This window comes from Schistocerca nitens, chromosome 3 (genome assembly GCF_023898315.1).
Source record: "Schistocerca nitens isolate TAMUIC-IGC-003100 chromosome 3, iqSchNite1.1, whole genome shotgun sequence".
NCBI lineage: Eukaryota > Metazoa > Arthropoda > Insecta > Orthoptera > Acrididae > Schistocerca > Schistocerca nitens.
The window spans coordinates 493,208,982-493,230,814 of record NC_064616.1 but is presented as its reverse complement, the minus strand read 5'-3'; the positions used below and the strand labels follow the sequence as shown (position 1 = coordinate 493,230,814).

General features: G+C 37.3%; 1 protein-coding gene across 2 annotated transcripts in view; it reads left to right on the top strand.

Moving 5' to 3' along the window:
- The window catches only part of LOC126248422 (transcriptional adapter 1-like), a 177,804-nt gene that overhangs the window by 55,140 nt on the left and 100,831 nt on the right, over nucleotides 1-21,833 (top strand). The window contains exons 2-3 of one of the 2 annotated variants that reach the window (XM_049949388.1): nucleotides 15,788-15,824; nucleotides 16,938-17,138. In XM_049949388.1, the coding sequence (XP_049805345.1) occupies nucleotides 15,788-15,824; nucleotides 16,938-17,138 (238 nt within the window). The remainder of the gene's footprint in view (nucleotides 1-15,787; nucleotides 15,825-16,937; nucleotides 17,139-21,833) is intronic. The other variant, XM_049949389.1, reaches the window with a different exon arrangement.

Here is a 21,833-nt window from a genome sequence, read left to right as displayed (position 1 = left end):
TCTCGCCGCGACGAAAAACGTCTTTGCTTTAATGACGTCCATCCCAACTCGCGTATCATATCTGCCACACTCTCTCCCCTATTACATGATAATACAAAACGAGCTGCCCTTTTTTGCAGCCTTTCGATGTCCTCCGTCAATCCCACCTGGTAAGGATGCCACACCGCACAGCAATATTCTAACAGAGGACGAACGAGTGTAGTGTAAGCTGTCTCTTTAGTGGACTTGTTGCATCTTCTAAGTGTCGTGCCAATGAAACGCAACCTTTGGCTCACCTTCCCCACAATATTATCTATGTGGTCTTTCCAACTGAAGTTGTTCGTAATTTTAACACCCAGGTACTTAGTTGAATTGACAGCCTTGAGAATTGTACTATATATCGAGTAATCAAATTCCAACGGATTTCTTTTGGAACTCATGTGGATCACCTCACACTTTTCGTTATTTAGTGTCAACTGCCACCTGCCACACCATACAGAAATCTTTTCTAAATCGCTTTGCAACTGATACTGGTCTTCGGATGACCTTACTAGACAGTAAATTACAGCATCATCTTGCGAACAACCTTAGAGAACTGCTCAGATTGTCACCCAGGTCATTTATATAGATCAGGAACAGCAGAGGTCCCAGGACGCTTCCCTGGGGAACACCCGATATCACTTCAGTTTTACTCGATGATTTGCCGTCTATTACTACGAACTGTACCATTTGTGACAGGAAATCACGAATCCAGTCGCACAACTGAGACCATACCCCATAGGCCCGCAGCTTGATTAGAAGTCGCTTGTGAGGAACGGTGTCAAAAACTTTCCGGAAATCTGGAAATATGGAATTAACTTGAGACCATGATGTTTCCTCAAAAGTGTATGAATTGTGACCTCAGCCGACATTGACACATGCTGAAGGATGTAAGGAAACTGGGAAAATTCATCCACAACCAAGAGCCAGTAGGAACTCAAGAAGGGACCCACAAAGTCTATATAAATGCATTCCCATGGCTGGCATGGAGCAGGCCAGCATGAACAGAGATGCCCTGGAACCTGCCTGTTGTTGGGCACAGTGATCACAATCCACAACAAAACAGAAAATTTCACCATCAGCCTCTGCCCAAAAAATATGTGTCCTAGTGAACAGTTTTGCCATAATGCGGCAAGAATGAGTACTCTGGGAGAGAGGTCTTCTGTCGACAACAGCAAAACATTGTCTAAAACAGAGAGGTGATACCATACGGAAAAATAGTTGCGCAGGGGATCCAAAGCCCGACCCAGCAGTTTATCTGACCAGTCCTGTTGAAAAGACTTAACCACCTGGTGGGAAACCAGCTCAATGACAACAGCAGCTGCTAAGCGTCAGTTCATAATTGGGAAACTCTCGGCTGTGATCTGCATTTCAATGTCAACATGAAAGCAAAGAAATTCTTTATGATCAAAGTTGGGATCAGGATCCACAGGAACGTGGGACAAGGCATTCACATTGGCATATTTAGATGTAGATAGAAAATGGATTTCGTAATTGTAATGAGACAAGAAGAGTGCCCATAATTGTAGAAGGTGTGCTGCCGTTCAGGCAAGGAAGTGTGAGGATTAAACAAGAAAACTAAGGGTTTGTGGTCAGTAATAAGGTGAAACTTGGAGACGTACAAAAAACATGATGTTTCTGGATAGCGTACACTATGGCAAGAGCCTCTTTTTCCACCTGAGAGCAATGCTGCTGGGCTGGAGTAAATTGAGATTTATTAGTCTCATAACATACACTTACAAATCATGTGATTATGGTACAGGAGACACGTCAAAAATTACAAACTAAAATCTAATATTAATGTTTAAAACTATATTTAGTCTATGTAGCAGTATCTATATTTTCTTGTTTTCCAGCGTAGGTAAATATCTTTCTTGATAATGGACAATTTTTTTTCGCAATATAATGCTAATTTGCGGTTGGATTCTGCTCAAATTATCAGTTCATCCTCCATGAACTCTTCTAATGAGTAATAACATTTGTGTGTAAGAATTTCATGTAACTTCTTTTTTAGCATCCCTAGTTCCATGTTTAGAATGTTTTTGCCTTTAAGCTTGTTGTAGATTTTCATACCCATATATTGTGGGGTCTGAGCATATAATTTCAATCTATGGGCAGGAAGCATAAAATTATCTTTATTCCTTGTACTGTATGGATGATCACATTGGTTTTTGACGAACAATTGTGGTTTGTTGTGTAAAAATATCATTAGCTCGTATATGTATAGGGAGGGGACAGTCAACATTTTTAGTTTCTGTAATAATGGGCGACATGATTCTCTTTGCTGTGCAGTGCACATATTTCTGATAATTTTCTTCAGGAGCTTCAGTACACGAGATATATTATTGGAGCTCCCCCAGAAAATAATTCCATATCTTATCACTGATTCAAAGTAACTTAGATATGCTACTTTGCAAGTGGACATGTTAGTAGCACTTGATAATGTATGCATGGCATATGCGAAGCTACCCAGTTTGCTGCACAGGTATGCAATATGTGTGTTCCAGTTTAAATTCTTATTGAGCTGTAGACCTAGAAATTTGGCAGAATGCATTTCTGTTAATTCTTCACTTTTATGATTTATACTAATTTCCTGGTCTTTTGACTGTTTGGTTCTGAATTGAATCAAGTTTGTGTTTGATATGTTAAGCTTCAGACCATTTAACTGGAACCATGACTCTAGCCTGTCTAATGTACCAGTGATTCTATCAGGAATCATTTCTGTTTCTTTGCTTTCTATCAAGACAGATGTGTCATCAGCAAACAGAATGGGTGGTGAATTTATGTTTAATGGTAAGTCGTTGACATACAATAGAAAGAGAATTGGACCGAGGTCGAACCTTGCGGGACACCCTGTGTTATTGTTTTCCAGTTACACCGTTTGAAGAGATGATTGTTCTTTGTTTTTTATTAGATAAGTAACAAGTAATCCATTGAAGTACTGCACCCTTAATCCCATATTTTTCTAGTTTGTGGATTAGCAAGGAATGATTTACGGAATCGAAAGTCTTTGTCAGGTTGCAGAAAATTCTGGCTACTTTACTGTTTTTGTCTAGAGCTGTGCTAATTTTTTCTATGAAATTATGGCGTCTGTTGTATTTTTGCCTTGCTGGAAGCCAAACTGATTGCGCAAAATAATCCCCTGTGATACAATAAAGTTTTGGATTTGGATAGCAGCTACTTTCTCGAAAATTTTTGACAGCACTGGAAGGAGGGAGATAGGACGATAATTCCCCATATCTTCTCTTGACCCTTTCCTAAAAAGTGGTTTTATTTCCACATATTTTAATGAGTCTGGAAAACAACCTTCTTCAAATGATTTGTTGATTAATTCAGCTAGTGGAGGACTTACTATTTTGTACACTGATTTAATTACTTTCGCAGATATCCCGTCCCAACCCACTAAATTTTTATTTTTTAGTGATAATTTAATGTCTTCTATATCTTTCATTGTAATATTTCTAAATTTCATGGGAGATATATTTTTTCGATCAAGCCCATATGCACATATATTTTTATTGTAATTTGTAACATTGACATTTGATTTTGTCACATTGATAAAGAATTCATTGAAGTGTTCCGAAATTTGAGCAGGATTTACAATGGTGGTGTTTTCATGCTTTATTTTACAAATTTCATGGCTGTCGACTTTAATGCCCAATTCTGATATAACAACAGACCACACTGCTTTTGATTTATTCTTATGGTTTGAGATTAGTTCGCTGTTAAACATTTGTTTTGCTGCCTTTACAACATTTTTGAAAAACATTTTCACATATTCAATAAAAGCTAGATCTTTGCTATATTTCAGCTCTTTGTGCAGCTGCCGTTTCCAAGTTTGTTTACTTGTCACTTTGGTGTTGCCACACTTAGGTGGAAAGGTTTCATTGAATACAAGAAGGAAGCTGTTTAGGAATTTTTGGAAGTTTTCATTAATTGACTTGTTATTGTTACGAGTTTAAATTTCTTTTAAAGTACTTAGGCTTATTTCTAGGTGAGGTTTCTGTGTTTGTTTTTGCTAGTTCAATAAACAGTGCTTTATGATCAGACATTCCTATATCTAAGCAAAATTTATGAACGTCCTCAAACACATAATTTGTCAGAATGTTATCAATGCCGGTTGCTGACTGGGCATTTTCTCTGGTGTATTCTAAGAAGTTTAGTTTGAAGCCGGATTTTTTTATTAGATCAGTGAATTTGTCAGCTTCATGGCATTCACTTAAGACATTGATGTTGAAGTCAGCTTCTATTACTACTTTTTTCTTTTTTTCTTTAATTAGGCTTTCAAGCATATTTTCTAATTTGTATTGGAAGTGATTCATTATTTGATTTCCCTGGATTCTTTGAATTGAAGTTACAATAATACCTAGATGTACAAGTTCTACACAGCAACTTTCAAAGCTCCATTCCTCATTCAGATGATCAAACTCATTCCTTATTTTAAAAGTTATGTTAGAATGAACAAGTATACATGAGCCTCCATGTGATTTATTTTGTCTGAAGTAGCTAGCAGCTACGGTGAAGTTTTGGATTTTATTTAGAAATTTTATAGTGTCTTTCGTCAACCAATGTTCGTTACAAATTTGCATTCAGACAGAAATAATTGCAATTCATATATTTTACATGTGCTATTCAAGGAGTTAGAGATTAGACCATTTATATTGTAATGCATAATATACATGGTTCCAGATTTATTTATTACTGTGGGTAGATTTTCATTTGGTAAGCATTTTGATATTATTTGGTTGTTTTTTTTTTTTTTTTTTTTTTTTCTTTCCCCCCCCCCCCCCCCCACATGTAATTTTGCATCCCTCTCTCTCTGCTTATCCATTTCCCTTGTTAGTACTTTTTAAGATGTGACATACATCAGTAAATGTTTTACTAAGCAATTTGGAGCCTAGCCTGTTTAGATGAAGGCCATCTATCCCCAGGCATTTGTCACACAAGAACTTGTTTGGGTCTATAAATATTGCTCCAAGATCATTACAATGCTCCCTGTTTACATATTTATAACTTACTGACATGCTACATATAATACCTCTGATAACAATTTTTGAAGTCCTATATAAGCTTCTTACCGCTCGAATTAAGTTTCGTGTTTCATTGATAAGGTCTTCTTCACTGGAGCTGTGAAGAGAACTCATTCCTATGCGAATAAACACGCCCTTGTAGTTTTTTGGAGAAATTTGTGGAGATTCTTCTTTTGGGTTTTGAATGTTATTTAAATGTTTGTTTAGTTGCTGTGTCCTGATTCCTGGATGTACGCCAATCTTTGCATTCGGCACGTTGATGTTTTTCAGCATAGAATCGCCAATAATAAGAAATTCATTATTTTCATTTTTGACTTCGCCAACATGACAACTTTCCTTGTTTTTCTTGTAAGTAACACTATTCCAATGGTATTTGTTTCTTGAATTTGCATTTTCTAGTGGTTTTTCGGAGTCTGCTGTCGATGTTTTTGGTGAAACAGTGGCACTTTAGTTTTCAACATTTAGATTGTTTACACTCACGGTATCCCTCTTGTTGCAGTTATAACCTGCAAGCTCACATGCCTTCTTTTGTTGCTTATTTCCTTGCTTAAGTGACAATATTTCACATTTTAGAGTGTCAATTTCTGTTTGCATCGCTTTTATGATTTCGTCTTTAACAGCCGGTGCTAGACGTACATTTTCTTCATGTAACCAATCAAAACAAGACCATTTAAAGTTTTCACTCATGAATTTAGGGCACGTTTTTGTGCATTTCTCATGCATCCAAAAATTGCACTTAACACATAGTATTCCTTTCACTACACGTTTTTTACATTTCTTGCATGACGAACTGTTTAATTTGTTTTTATCCGAGAGCACTGTGTCACTGCACTTTTCACTGGATGCCATCTTCTCGTGAGAGATTTAGAAGCAAAAGCAACAGGTCATTCAGAGCCATCAGCATATCAGTGAACTAGGACTGTGCCAGGGTCATACTGTGAGGCGTCAGTCACTAAAACTAAGTGCAGGTCCGTAGAGAATGCAGATAAACAAGGACCCTGAGAGTAGTTTTGATTTCAAAATTTGAAAAACACGTTCGTAGTCTGGGCTCCAGCAAAAGTTACACTCTTGCATAACAAGGCATGCAACAGATGGGCCAATGTGGCTACCCCTGGCAGGATTTTATGGTAGTAGGCTGTCTACCCTGGGAAGGCTTGAAGCTCCTTCGTTGATGAGGGACGAGGCATAGACTTAACAGTGGAGGTGTGGTCTGGCAGAGGATGAACCCCATCCTGCAAGACCTCAAACTCCGAATAAACAATAGAAGATTGAAAAAACTGAGATTTTGTGAGGTTACACCTAGACTGTGGACTGTAAGACAGAAAACAAAGTGCATGAATTTCTCAAGTGATTGGCCATGGAGAAGTTAACAACAATATCATCCAGATAATTAATGCAATGCGACACAGGTGTACTCAGTTGCTCTAAAAATCATTGGATAATAGCAGGGGCACTAGCCACACCAAAAGGAAGGCGCCAATATTTATAGGAACCAAAAAGAGTATTCAAAACCAGAACTCACCGAGACTATTTTTCCACAAGGACCTACAGATATGCTTCAGACAAATCAATTTTATAAAAGTACTGATCACTCTATATCTTCACCAACAGTTCCTCCTGGCATGAGAGGATACGACTGCACATTGACTGTAGTACTGAAATCACCTGACTGTAGTACTGAAATCACCAAAGAGGTACCGAGCGAGGTGGCGCAGTGGTTAGACACTGGACTCGCATTCGGGAGGACGACGGTTCAATCCCGCGTCCGGCCATCCTGATTTAGGTTTTCCGTGATTTCCCTAAATCGCTCCAGGCAAATGCCGGGATGGTTCCTTTCACAAGGGCACGGCCGACTTCCTTCCCCATCCTTCCCTAATCCGATGAGACCGATGACCTCGCTGTCTGGTCTCCTTCCCCAAACAAACCAACCAACCAACCAACCAACCAAAGAGGTCAAGTTTACCCAACGGCTTCTTATTTACAACCAGCGAAGGCCATTCACTAGCCATAACAGGTTGCACCACCCATAGAGATTGAAGTCTGTCCAATTCTGCTTTCAGTTGATCTTTCAGGGTGACAGGAATAGGACACGCATGACAAAAATGAGGCCAAGCCACTAATTTCAAAGAAATATGAGCAGAAAAATTCAAAGCACATTCTATATCTTCCGAAAACAAGTCTGAAAACTCCTCACCCAGTGTTTCCAGTTGAGAGTATGGTACCCGACGGGACACAAGATGAACTGTATTGGTGATAGAAAATCCAAATTCCTGAAATGCATCCATCCAAAACAAGTTCTCAGCACCGGCACCAGCAACCACCAAAAATGTAATGGAATGAACCCCTGACTTGTAAGAGGGAAATGTTGTAAATTGTCCCAACAGTGCAATGTTCTGTTTGTTATAACTGATAGTAGTGAGCCTAAACTCATGTAGGTTTGAAAATTCAATTAAGTCACTACAGCTCCTGTGTCGACCTGTAGCTGAAGCACTTGGCAAAAACACTTAACTTGATAAACTACTTGGCATAAGACACAAGCATTATAGTCACACAGTGTACATCCAAGTCCATATCCTGAGCAACCTTCACCGAACGATACACAGAGACGTTGTGGCCTTTCTTCTGGCAAGCATTACAAGTAGCCCAGCACTTAGGGCACACTGCATATTTGTGCTGGACAAAAAAGAAAGGACAAGATGGAAATGGAGAACGCTAATGCAGGCACTATGGCGGTCACAGCTGCTTGGGCCGGCCTTGGTCTGCTCGGCGCAGGGCTAGCACATTTACCACCACCACTGTCACTTCCTCGTGCAAGCTCTCTCTTATCCTAGTGAGCACATCTTGTGACACTACTGCCACATTGTCTCACACTTCATTTTGGTCACCCACTGCCCGGGAAACTTCAAAAGATTGTACTGTTTGCAAAACTTCCACATAATAAAGCCTTCTGTCACACTTCCTTGTCCAGAGCTAAGCAGATAATTGTGTTGCACACCATACGGTCTGCACAAGTGTCATTATTGTCGTCAGTAATGAACTGATACTTACGGCTAAGGCCGTGAAGTTTGGCTGCCCAGGCCCTGTGTGACTGGTCTGGTTTCTTGTGACATTGGTAGAATTCAACTCGTGCTGCTGTGACGTGCATTCATTTGAGATGGTAGTTGGACAATAAATTGCTCATGTGATCAAAAGTAAGAGCTGCCAGTTCTTGTAAAGGAGCAAGTTTACACAGTAATTGATACACATTGTGTGGAATCCACAAGAGGCTTTGCGCAAGTTCGAACCTGTCACCCCGAAAACCAAAAAATGCTGTCCGAGTCTTTTTTTGTAAGCTCCCAATCCTTGGCTAAATCATGAGACAGAAGACAAGTGGGTGGATAGACCGGCAGAACTGTAGCCTGTCTGTTGATGGAAGCCGACAAAGTGGTCACTGCAGAAGTAAGCTGTTTAATCAGGGCTGATAGCACAGCATCCATAATGACTAAACCTGATGAAACCGCACTTACAGACTTTCATCCTCACTGCCAGTCGTGTAGTAATTAAGCAATATGCAAAACTGATCCAAGTAACATAAGTATGACTTTCTTCATAAACCTCTTAACAATAACGGAAATAAACCTCTCTCGACTCAACACGTAACGAGGCAAAACAATCATCAAAAGGTGCAACATAAGTGATACACAGAACAGCTGATGTGAGTGATACAAACTGAAAGAATATAGTGAGAGTGAGACAGCGTTGCTTCATGCATTTATATAAGTGTGAGTTGCCAGTAGACAACATGGCAGAGACCACACTGTGTGCTCGATTCTCACAGATGGCTGCTAGTGGCCGGCCTGGGCTGATACAGTTCACTTAAGAACACATGTGCGGCGGCACTACGCTCACACACATTAGTAGCAGCATACAGCAATAACAAAGATTGCTCAGGGCAGTTGTTTACCATTGAAGATGCTGCTATCCCACTATCATCAAGACAAGTTCCAGTTATCAATCTAGAGGAAGCTCCTACTGAACTGCCTGTAGAATTGCCTGACTGGGGGATGATGTTGGTGCATGTTAGCCATTCTGCACCACCTTTTGGATGATTTCAAATGTGGAGTGGAGAAAAGACAGACCAAATGGCCCATGATAAAACACCACACCAACACTGAGGAGTATCCACCAACTAACCAGCACTGTTACAGGGTGTTGCTGGCTGAACAACTCTTAATTTCGTGGTTCATGTGAAGAAGAAAGGTGGCACACTGCATTTCTGTATTGGCTGGTGATGACTGAACAGAATCACAAAAAATATAGGTTTCATGTTGCCACAGGTTGATGATATTGATGACACCATTAAGTATTTGAAAGGAGCAATGTATTTCTCAACTAATGACATGCAGACAGACTACTGGCAAATGGAGGTTGACTAGCCTTTCTGAAAAAATACTGCCTTCATAACACCTGATGGCCTCCATTAGGTCAAAGTTATGCTGTTAGGACTATTTAATACTCCAGCAACCTTCAAGGATGTGATGGGCAATCTCTGGAGCATCTGATACCAATACCAATTGTCATGCGGCAGTGCCATTGCTCCAGATTGGAATTGGTCTCTTGGGTAGGTTCCCAAAATCGATAAATGGGAATCAGTGGATAATAGTCTCCACTGGCTACCTCACGTACCATACTCTCACTAAAGTTGTGCCAACTACTGAAGCTCCAGGAATTGCAAGGTTTCTTGTAGAAGACATCATGAAGCACAGATCATCCCTTGTGATGATTTCTGATAATGTAAAAGTGTTCTACGTGAGAGTAGAACGACAAGTGCCTACATCCCACAGATTAATTGCATCACAGAACACTTTATTAAGATGTTGCAGATGTGCTGTCAGTGTAGTAGGTGGTTATGATTAAAGTGCAGCTACTTGCAGAAGTACAGTGTGGGCTGTAATTATTGTATGGCAGTGAAACTTTGTAGATATTCTAATGTGTTAATGTGGATCTGATTTATACTGGAAAAAACTTACATCCAATTTTGGCCACCAGCTGCAAATCTAGCACTTGAATTCAAGAAAGACATATAGAAATGTTTCCATATGTAACAGATTAGGACAGAAAACATCAAACAACTGAGAGGGGATAATGTTGATTTTATTATTAACTGCTAACACAATTTGTTCAATATGAGCTCTGGAGCCATCGACAAGATGCTGCAACTGCAAAATGATGTGATCAACAGTTGCTTGCAGCAGTTCTGGTGGAATCTGAGTGCCATGGCCCTGTTTACTGCCCTTCAGGTGAGGTAGAGACCGAATGTGTACATGGTAAATATGTTCTTTTAGATATCTCCTGAGCCAAAAGTCACATGGAATGGTACAATACTGCTGTGACATTTACATACAACACAATGCAGAAGGACACTGTAGGCACCACACCGTTCTATCTGCTCCACAGGTATGAGGCCAAAATAACAATGTATATACTGTTCCAGTTTCAATCAGATGACACTCAGGATGACTATGAGAAACACCTCATCATCAAGACCTAAGAAGCAAGATAGCTGGCTCACATACAGACCCAGTAAGGCCAGAAGAAAGACTGAGATCACTACACGTCAAATACCAGCATGTGAGATACAGCCTGGGAGACGTAATATGGATTTTTACACATGTGAGGAAAGTGATGCTATCAAAAAAGTTACTAAGACACTGATTTGGGCTGTACCAAATCCTTTCTTTCCTGTTGAACATCACATATGCAGTCAAGGATTACGTTATGATCCTTAATCAAGACCAAAAAAAAAAAAAAAAAAAAAAAGTGGAGACATCATCCATGTCCTCCATATGAAACCCTGCTACAGTCATGGGTCACAGATTGATGATGTGGGCATCTCATTCAACTGAAGGTCTACTCAATGATCACAAAGCGTTGATGGGAGGGACTGCCTTCAATGCTCATCATGGTGAGGAGACTACCAGCTTGACCCGAACATGAGGATCCTCCTGTGCAGCCATATGGAGGACCTTTGATAAGATCTAGATGTAGGATACTGTAGCCAGCTCCAGTGAGAACTTCTGAAACAGTGAATTGCTGTGTCTCTAGGGGCGGGAGCTGTGCCATGAGCTGTGCTGTATGGAATATGTAGTGGCAGTTTGTGTCACTAACTGGTATGCTGCGGGTCACCAGTTCAAATTTAATCACTAGCAAATATCTGTTATTTAGTATTTATCGTTATAGAACATTTTTTAAATTTCTAATGTCTTAATGTTCACATAGTCTGGAATTTTTGATGTTTGTACAAATAGTAGTACTCTCTGTCCAAGATTTAGTTATGTTCTCTCTGTATTTTGGTGTCTGTAATTAACATGCTTTCAGTGCTAAGTGTTGTACTTCATTGTCAATCCTCCTTTGGGATTTGGACTCGGCTGTGATTACAACGTAACAGTATTACAAGCAGAAATGAAGTATTAATAAATAATGTCTCAGGTAAAGATTTACATCAGGCTATCATGAAGAAATGAGGGGAAACTGTACCGTGATATGGACAAGCACAGCTCATCCGCAAAGGTATGGATAAGCACAGGTCATTTACAAAATTTTGCTACAGACAATTCTGCATAGTGTAGAAGTGTATTGTTGGAGATGCAAAATTCATACATTGAAAGCAACTAGGAGCACTCATATCAAAATCAGAACTGTATGGTCTGTTTTGAAAGTAGTATCATGGCAGGAAGAGAATACTGAGGGTATTATACAGAGAGCACTCAAGGTATTGTACCTCTACAGTAAAATATAGTCATATGGCAATTTTGGTTAGCAGTTGCCTATGTGTAGATTTAGCCACCTAATTGGAAAGGTTTTCTATCTTCAAACCAAATGGTTTCTTTACCCTCATTTTTGTAAAATATTAAATATTTGTGTCTATAACTGGCAAATAACACCAAAATTTCATTGGCAGAGGCAAACATGCAGAAGTTTTAGGAGCATAAACTGTATGTTGCATGCAGCTTTAACAAAGAGATTGAACTGATTGTTAAATAATTGAAGATTAGAGATTCCAGTGAGTATGATAAAATATCAAGTAGGCTTATAAAGCTCATTGTGTTGTGCAGTCCTCTCTAATGTGCGTGATTAATTTATTAGGTGTGGTCTGTTTCGAAACAGATTAAAATATTCGTTTATAAAATGGGAGTCAGGGCTAATATAGACAGTTACAAGTTGATTGCATTACTACTTATGTATTCAAACATTTTTGAGAAAACCCAATTCAAAGTTGTTCTCTGTTTTTTCTCACTGGGCAACAACAGTCTCTGCCCAGTTTTCTATATATGAGAGGATCATCAGTTAACCTCCCCCCCTTAATTTCATAATGACCTAATTTGAGCAAGTATGTAATGTGGTCCACAAAATCAAAGAATTCTGTACTACCCCATATAGAAATAAATCATATTTTTTATTGTCATTCTTTCCCTTAAGAAACTACAGTGAGACTGAGAATAAATTAAGGATACTTGAATCTGTTACAACTTGTCTGTAATCATGTTAGTATAAAACTACTCAAAATCCTTCCTAATCCCGAATACTAGTGTAAAGCTTTGACCACTGAAACAGCCCACTGATCTGTTTGCGGAGTGGATTTACCACAGCTATCTGCAAACAGTTTGTTAGTTTCTCATTTGGTTTCAAGGTGCATGCCTTCACTTGATTATATTGTGGAATTATAACCATTTTGACACATTTATCCATCAGATAATTAGTGCAGATAGTCCATGACACCATTCTCTTTTAACAGAGAGGACAAAAGTATGTACTGATTATATTGGCACAGTGCTTAGTACAATGGATTTGCATTTGGGAGGAGCAGGGTTCAAACCTCAATCTGACCATCCTGACTTAGGTTTAACATATTTTTCCTTTATCAGTTAAAGCTCTGTCTCCACTGGCCTTGTTGCCAGTAGGATGTTAAACCCTACTCCTTGTTCTTTTTTTTTTTTTTTTTTTTACATAGCTGGACAGTAAGCAAATGTATGATACTACTCACATAAAGGCAGCTTTGCATTTAGAAGAATTTTAAAAAGTACATGTTATAATGTTATATTTTAAATGAAAGCTTCTGCCAGTAAAATAAAATTAGTGTTTACTGCAACCTAAATACAAACTGACAGTCAAAGGACACCGTACACCCATTGTGGTTATTATAAATCATTCTAAACTTATTCAGTATACTTTTTGCTTTGTTTTATTTAATTAGATATAAAAAATTCCATCAGTGTGTTATGGTTACTGTCATCATGTGGCTTGTATTATGGCCACTGTCATCATGTGGCTTTATTGTCTCATGAAATGGGTTTCCACATCGTGACTCTCTATCTTATGCTTGTAATATCAGCACAGGAAAAAGAAAAGTAATAGTATCTGTTGTTAAAATACTATTGAAGTCCAACTGTCATTTTGTTATATTATGTTCCAAAATAACTTACAAAAATTGCACATATTTGCTATGCATTAAGTGAAGTACCACTCATCTATATTTAACCTGCTAACTTGAAACTTTAGTATAAGTATGGAGTTTGATAACATCGTTTAATGGGAAAATGAAATGGTGAGTTTTGCATGCTTATTATTTAATAATATAGCAGCTTTTCTTAGTTTGCTGTTTGTTTGTTTATCCTATTTTTCTGCATTTAAATGTTTGTTCTCTATATATTTCCTCTGTGTTTCCTGAATGATAGCGTACATGTGAACATTACAGTCATTCCAGGCATACGATATCACAACAGATAGTTTATTCAGTGGGTTGTCAGAGATTGTCTAAATTAATGATTCATACTGTTTCTGCATGTACACAAATAACTGTAACAGTAGTTCCAAATATCAAAATTGTTTGCACAGTAATTTACATGTCAGCTATCAGATGAATGAAAGGCTTGCTGCTAGTTTGATGTGTTAGGGCTGCTCAGTAACAAGATGTTTTTAGGTACTGGGTGGGTGATGTTGGACTGGATTTATTTGTATCTTGATTGATCAGTCCCCTACAGTATTCTTAATATATACAAGGGAAACAGACAGTGCAGGGAGAAGCAAAATTTTCATTTTGACGTGTAGTTCCTTTTACACATTCTGCGCGTTACTGTTCTGTATTACCAGAGGGGTTTCAGTGACTAAAGTAAAATGAAGAATATAACTAATTTTAAATATAGACATATTTTATTTTCGTCATCTCTGTGAATGTGGAAAATAAATTTTGAAAGATAAAACTGTGTTACCAGTTACTTTTGAGTTTTATGACATGATAAAATTTTGAAAGGTCATGTTTCACTATCAGGCAACAACTTTTTATTTAAGTGCAGGAGACTGCAGTGCATTTTGTTTATAGGTCTCTAAATTTTCCAACTTTTATATCAAAATTATTGTTCTGAGAACTAATTATGTACTAAACACAAGTATGTTTGTAAAAAACATTTTCTCCGGCCCTTGGAGGAGCAGTGTAGAACAATCTTGTGCTGTTGAATTTCATAGTTTTATTACTAGTAACCAAATTGTGTGTTTATGTCAAAGAACAGTATGCCACTGAATGAAAATTCCTGTAAAATTAAAGCTGTGTGCTGAAAAGAGACTTGAATTCGGGACCTTTACCTTTCACAGGCAAATGTTCCGTCGACTGAGCTACCCAAGCATGACTCGCAACCTGTCCTCACAGCTTTACTTCTGCCAGTACTTCATCTCTTACATTCCAAACATTCAGAAGTCATTGAATGTCTATTGACCTAAAGTGGAAACTTGATTTATCGGATTAATTGTTGTTGTCTGTCATTCAGATCATCGAAAATCTAGATAACTGAATCGATATTCATCTTAATATCACTTACAGAAATATCTACACTATACTTACCAGCTAACTTACAACCACATTCTCCTTTTTTAATGAATCATTAATGTTTGTTTTTTCTTGAGCAATAACACCATTCTCTTGTGCTGTGACATTATAAGCACAGAAACAACACAGCGCAGTGACTGGCAACTGTCTAACTGAAACAGTAATGAAATGCACAGGACAGAGGTCACATGGGGTGTGGCCGGGTGGTGCCAGCACGACATGTCCGTGTACACACCAACTAGACTACAAAGATATTTGCTCGCAGTTGACAGTCCAGATAATCATGAGTCCATATAACTGAGGTCTGGGTAACTGAGTCTCCACTGTATGTTAAAGTATTACAAGATGATTAATATAATCTGGAAAGATGATAAACAGACACACTGCTAAACATAAGTTTCGTCATCACAAACTAATATATATTTTCAGTCCAGTTATGTGCTAATAATACCAACATTGTAAAGTTCATGCTCAAAAACAAGTTCTACACGCCCCAAGGGTCATATCAAATGTGTTTATAAACACACTTGCATTTACTAAATAATTCATTTCTCAGAATAACATGTTTTGAGCAAAATCTGCTTGTTTTAAAGGCCTATCAATGAAAGGCAGCCCTGTGAGCTTGTGACAAAATTACTACTTGATGGTGGAGCACAGGCTGCTTGTAACAAGGAATAAAAACAAAAACTAATTATAACAAAGTTTCCCTATACTGATGATTAGGCATGTTTTGTTGTGTAAGATTTATTGACAGTAAATTAAATACAAGAATATATTCATGTAAATTTTATAGCATGGCTTTCATTTATTTCAAGAACAAAACTTAATAATTTGTTTCACATAGTGCTGTGTGTTGATTATTTGGTAATTTCTTTTGTAGGTATCTGGTGCTTTTGCGATTATGGTTTCAAATGAAGGTATGAAATTACTACAGGGCCTACCTTTTCTTTTCCTGTGTAGTTGGAATTGCTTTACAGTAATAAATCCATAAGATGAGGGAAACAGCTCTGGGAGGGGCTATGTTGCTCACATTTGTTTAGACTGACTTGTCACAGTAGCGCAGCACTAACACATTGTAATTTATTAAGAAAAATGTGAACTGATTTTTGACATGATACCATTGGTACATGCATTGTAGGCTTTACCTGAAACATTCATTGTGCTCTAACTTAAACCACATATAATCATGTTTCTGGTTATCAGAATGAGCACAGATGTGGAACCTGTGGAGATTGTAGCACTGAGAGATTGCTAAACATTAAGACTGCCACAGACCACCTAAATAGTGGTTTAATCATCATTAGTGCTGTTCACATGTCCTGTTAACTGCCCTGCTATATACTATTTTCAGTTCATGTTTGGCACACCATCTGTTTTAATTTCAGCTTTTTAGTTGGAACAGCTTTTTATAGTGTAGTATAATAGCATTTGTTTCTTCCTGTTCACCATTTGCTGTCTACTATCTATCCTGTCTCTTCAGCACACTGTAGCCTACTAATGTTGCTGTATCTCCATCTGACTTTGCTTTTTTGTGATCTTCTCCTGTGTTTGTATACACATTTACTCTAAATCATGCCGTTAAAAAAAGTACATAAATTGTAATTTGGTGGGTCGTGAGTTATTGTACGGTCGAAGAATGCAGCAGAGGAGAAGATAAGTGTGTTACTGTTGGACTACTTCTTATCTAGTTTAAATTTGCACTTGTGTTGCCTCACTAGTGCAGAAATATTTTGTTGTGCCTCATTGAATAGCTTGTCTTTGTACTCTGGTAGTTGTCTTCATTTTTGTGCATGTACTCTAATAACTTCATTCTGTTAAAGATATCATTATTCATTACCTATGATATATACCATCATATGAGAAAAAAATAAAAAATTCAGTTGTGCTTTCCAAAATCTGTAGACATTCTAACTAAATGTTTCAAATTTTATTCTGTCTGGAGGCAATTTGGTAGGTAATCGTTCTCTTAGGTTACTCTTTGTTAGTCAACATTTCCATGTTTGTATAGAAGTTTCTGTTTATGAATGCAGAAAAGCAAGGAAGAATTTGATCAGTCGGCTAGGAAGCTCTTAACGTCAGATCAAGTGCACCTACACAATGCATTTATTATTACCTTGATCACAAAATGTCACCGCCTTTCTCCGCATCCACCTTCTATCTATGAAAATTCAGGCCGTGGCCGTGGAGGAAAGGGCCGCCGTCGCAACCGTGCTGAACGTGGTGGTTTTGAAGTAAGTTATGTTCATAAACTCACTATTTAATTTGTACAGAGCAGCACTGCGTGCAACTAATGCTTTGATACAAATATCATGGTTTTTTTGGGTTTGCTTGCATGCCTTGGTGTCCTCTTGTGCTGTTATTGCTCTGTTTATGTTATTCTTCTCTTAATTTTCTGTTTCCTTGCATATCATGTTTATAAGGCCATAATTTTGATTTTTGTGGGGCACTGGTGACATCTGTGTATCTACATTTTAGCTCCATTTTCTTTAAGGTAGTTTCAAATCCGGTATCATGAAATTAATTTTAAGTTTTTCTGTGAAGACATCAGTTGCAGTGTGCTGTCTAATATTAATAATTCTGATAAAATTTTCAGGTACAGTCAGTACAATTACGCCTAAACAAATATTTTCAGTTAATATATCTGGATTTTTTTGTGCTCAAATGTTTTATTCGTAGAAAGTGAAAGCCAGTAGTTTAACGTATTTGGCAGCACTACAGTACATCCAAAAATGTTGTATTGTTACTTAATTGTATTCTTGGCTACTTACTTATATACCAGTAGGGACAGAAAAATGTTGCATAACAATATTGCAATCAGTAACAATAAATTGGCGGTATAACTATTATTTCTATTAAAGGATAAAAATAGTATGAAGATTGCTTCATTATTGTGGGGAAAAGGAATTTTTGGTGGGGAAGCCAATAAACTATTGAAAATTATGAAGGGACAGACACTTTTGGCAGAGGTGAAAAAACACGGAAATGCACTGGGTTGCACCTTCAAACTGGGCTGACGACTCCGGTGACCACATATCCATGCAAGTCTGAGTTCACAGCCCTAGGGTTTTGTTTCAGTCATAGGATGTTAATGATAAACTGTGTTAATGCTAACATGATAGTGAGTCTGATATGTATACCCGGAGTGTCACATCTCACGTACGTAGATGTTCAGCAGGATACAAATCTCTTCATAATTTATTGGAAAAGCAACTTTCCATGCCAGGAGGAAATGTGGACATTGTCAAAAGTCTTATGTTGTGCTGAATGTTTTGTGTTCATATGTAGACTTCAGGGAACTGTTATCGCACTGTAGTGAAGTGCTGATGGATTGGTGGCATAATTTCTCAGAAGAGAGCTTTGAAGTTATGACATGGCTATATTTTGAAAAACTTTCGACAGAGTATGGTTGCAGAGTTACTTTTTTTCTTTAATTGACTAGCTTTAGTGAGTTTAACATAAGTAATTTTTTCAGTAATGTATATAAATGTGGTCTGTGATGTTAGTAGATGTATAAATTGGTAGATATTTGTTTTCAACATAACTGTGAAACAGAACGAAGTAAGACAAAAATAAGTAATATAATGTACTTCAAAAATAAACCACCAAAAATTAAAACATTGGAAAAAATAACATAAAATTACCAGAAAATAACCAAATTTAACAAAAAGCCACTGAAATTAGCCTTAAAATAAAATGATTTTTTCCAATCTCTCCATAGTAATGTAAAAGCACTTGCAATGAATTCTATAAAAGAACTTGTTCACAATTTAGTCTCTGCAGTAGAGCAAACTTAATATGCCATACAGCTGTTGTTTGCACTTTTGTAAATTGTTTGAAAAAATTCCAAGGTCAATAGCTACTGTGTTTCACAAAAAGCCAAGGAGGCACAAGTACCATGATAATACGTCTACTAAAATGAGTACTAATAATTATTTTTATACATGCTATCCTTGTTTTTTTTCATGATTTTTCTTTCTGCCACTTAATACAAATCATTTATTTGCAGATCAATTATTTGTCACACTAATACACTGTTTTGTTGCAAGGTGCAATGGGATTTAATGAAAAAGCAGAGTATTCTGGTGATTGTAGACCTTTATCACAGAACAGAGCAGAAGAATAATTTCAAGTCTGCTTCTGACATAATTGATCGCATGAAGGGTAAGGTCCATTGATGAACCCAAGAAACACTTTGATGGGGTCCCTATTCTGTGAATGTGCTGTGCTATGAAATATGGATTTTGCATTTAATTGTGAACTGTGGATTAATGTTAGTATGTGTTCATAAAGATGAACAGAATGACAGTGTCTGCTTCATGTGAGGCTTGGGCAGTGATTCAGTTTGAAGGTGGAAGTATGAGAGCATCTGCGATCTAATTGGCAAGGTTCATGTGGATATTTTCAGTGACCGGGCAAACAAGTGAAAGATGTTCTAAAATTATTGATAATATTCAACCATAACACAATAATCATTGGATGGGGTCGGTTCCCTCATTCTTCTCAACCCTGATCTGGCCTGGCTTTGACTTCACTCTATATCCAGAATAATTCCTTACTGGTAATGTTCCTCATATAATGTGAAATTAATAGTGACCCACTGATTTATCATCACAGGTAGCAACATTTTATGATGAGGTATAAAGAAGCTGCTACAATAAAGGTCTTAGCTATGGAGGCAATTATATAGAAAAGTATCAAAATTACATACTTGAGTTTACAGCAAATACCACATGAGGAATGCTGCTGCTTCAGAACTTCAGTTTGATCATGCTCCAATATTCTGATTGAGCAGTGGAGCATTGCTCAAGTATTGAAACTCCAGGTGTCATAAGTGTTTGGTACCAAACTCCCCTTGGATGCGAGTAGCAGTAATGATAGTCCAGTGTCTCAGTATTGTATTTGCTGGAATCTGTTTCACAGCAGCTATTGGTAGAATGGAAGTTGGTTAGTTACAGCATGAAGAATCAGATTCTTCTGGGATGTCCTAAAGTGTATTTTAATTATTGTAGACTCACTTTCAAACAGTGTAAACTATTCAGAGATCAAAGCAAAGTTAGCTGTAAGCAGCTACACATAAAAGGAGAGGTCCCCAGTAGTGTAATCGACTTTTTGAAACCAACTATCCCAGGTATCACACCTTGTTGCCATTCACCCTGGTGGGCCTTCGTTTGTGAGTAATCGATGAAAAAACAAAAAACAAAACAAAAATTTAAGAATTTTGCTTGATGCTTATTAGTTTTAAAAGAATACAGATGTGTGGATTGATTTTGTAATGTAAGGGCCTTGCATGCAGAATGTTGTGGTTACGAATCTCATTAAGTGCTCAACATTTTCTTATTTTTAAATCTTTATCAAAATGATTTTGATCATTATTTTTATGTACTTAATTGGTTTAAATGTAATTTTTTATTTCTGTTCCTTTGTAACATTTTAATCACCATATGAACTTTTTTATTTGTTCTCATTTTTTCTTTATGTTGTTTTTTTCCACTCAGATTTTTTGTGTATATGAATTTCATTATATTCATTTATCTTTTATAATATTTAAACATTTGAAATGCTGATCTGTCGGTTGAGAAACAAAAGACAAAATAATGGATTTCTATTGACTGTGCAGTAGTGTCAAAAATGTACTTTTTGTGAAAAGATGGTAATTGCCTTAAAAACATTTTAAAGCATGAATTCCTATTTCACTATGGACACAGTATAGCAGATGAAGATTTAAAAAAAGAAAGGATTATAAGTAAAAAAAAAAGTCAAGCAAAATGAGGAAGAGATATAATATATGCAATAACATAGATGAAAAGGTAGGATGATAAACTGAAGGAAATTAAATCAAAATTAATACATAAAATTAATTACAGTCATGTGAAGAAAGTTTCCTAGTGGAAAAAGAATGATAAGAAAACTGAGAGCAAATGAAAAAGTTAATATGATGATTAAAATGTGGCAAAGGATTAGAAACAATAACTGCATATATTTAAACAAATTAATTGATTAAAAATAATGATCAAAGTCCTTATTATAAAAATTTAAAAAAAAATTTTGCACTTGATATTTGAACTCACAATCTTCTGCATGTGAGGCGTTTACCTTATCTATTAAGCTACACAGCCAGCCTATGACCAGTCTCATAGACATCAGTACTTTTTCAAAGCTAACGAGCATCATGCAAAATTCCAAAATTTTTTCTGTCAATTACTCACAAATGAGGACCCACCAAGGAGTGTGGCTGCTGGCTGTGATATGTGGGATCTTAAAGTACATCACTGTATAGGTAGTTTCAAAAAGTCGATTCCATCACTGGGGACCTCTCCGTGTTAGATAGAATCGTTATTTGTTTGCCATAATGTTGATTGACTGCAGTGACCTGTCCAAGCAGCTACAGGTTGGTGAACATCAACCAAAATTTTCTGCAGTCGTCTTCATGAATGTGAGCTTTTTCCTTGTGTGCTCATGGGGTATCTTTCATTGCCAAGAAGCTACATGAGTATCTGAAGGCATTGGAAGGGGGAACATCATTAATGGGATCATGATGAATAGAAGTGCGTTTCATCCTGTGTTGAGAAGTACTTTAATGCAGTGCCTAGACGTCATTCGTTTTCACATCTGAAGAGAGTGATAATGTGTAATGAATCCATATTTGTGTCCAAAAATACCAGTAATGTGGTTGTGGAAGACATTGTGGCCATATGCATGTGCACATCATATGAAATTACTTTTTGGTGACTCAAAGGTACAGGGAGAACACCCCGTATTCTGGTACTGCTGATGAGCTTTTTGTTTATATGGACTACAGTGTTTGTTAGTGTAGAACTGAATCTGTTGATGAGCTGCTGCAAGGTGAGGCTATCACTCATATATCATGACCAGTGTGCTTTCCAGGCTTCAGTTATATTCAACAGTTTGGAGATTTGCGTGGCTAA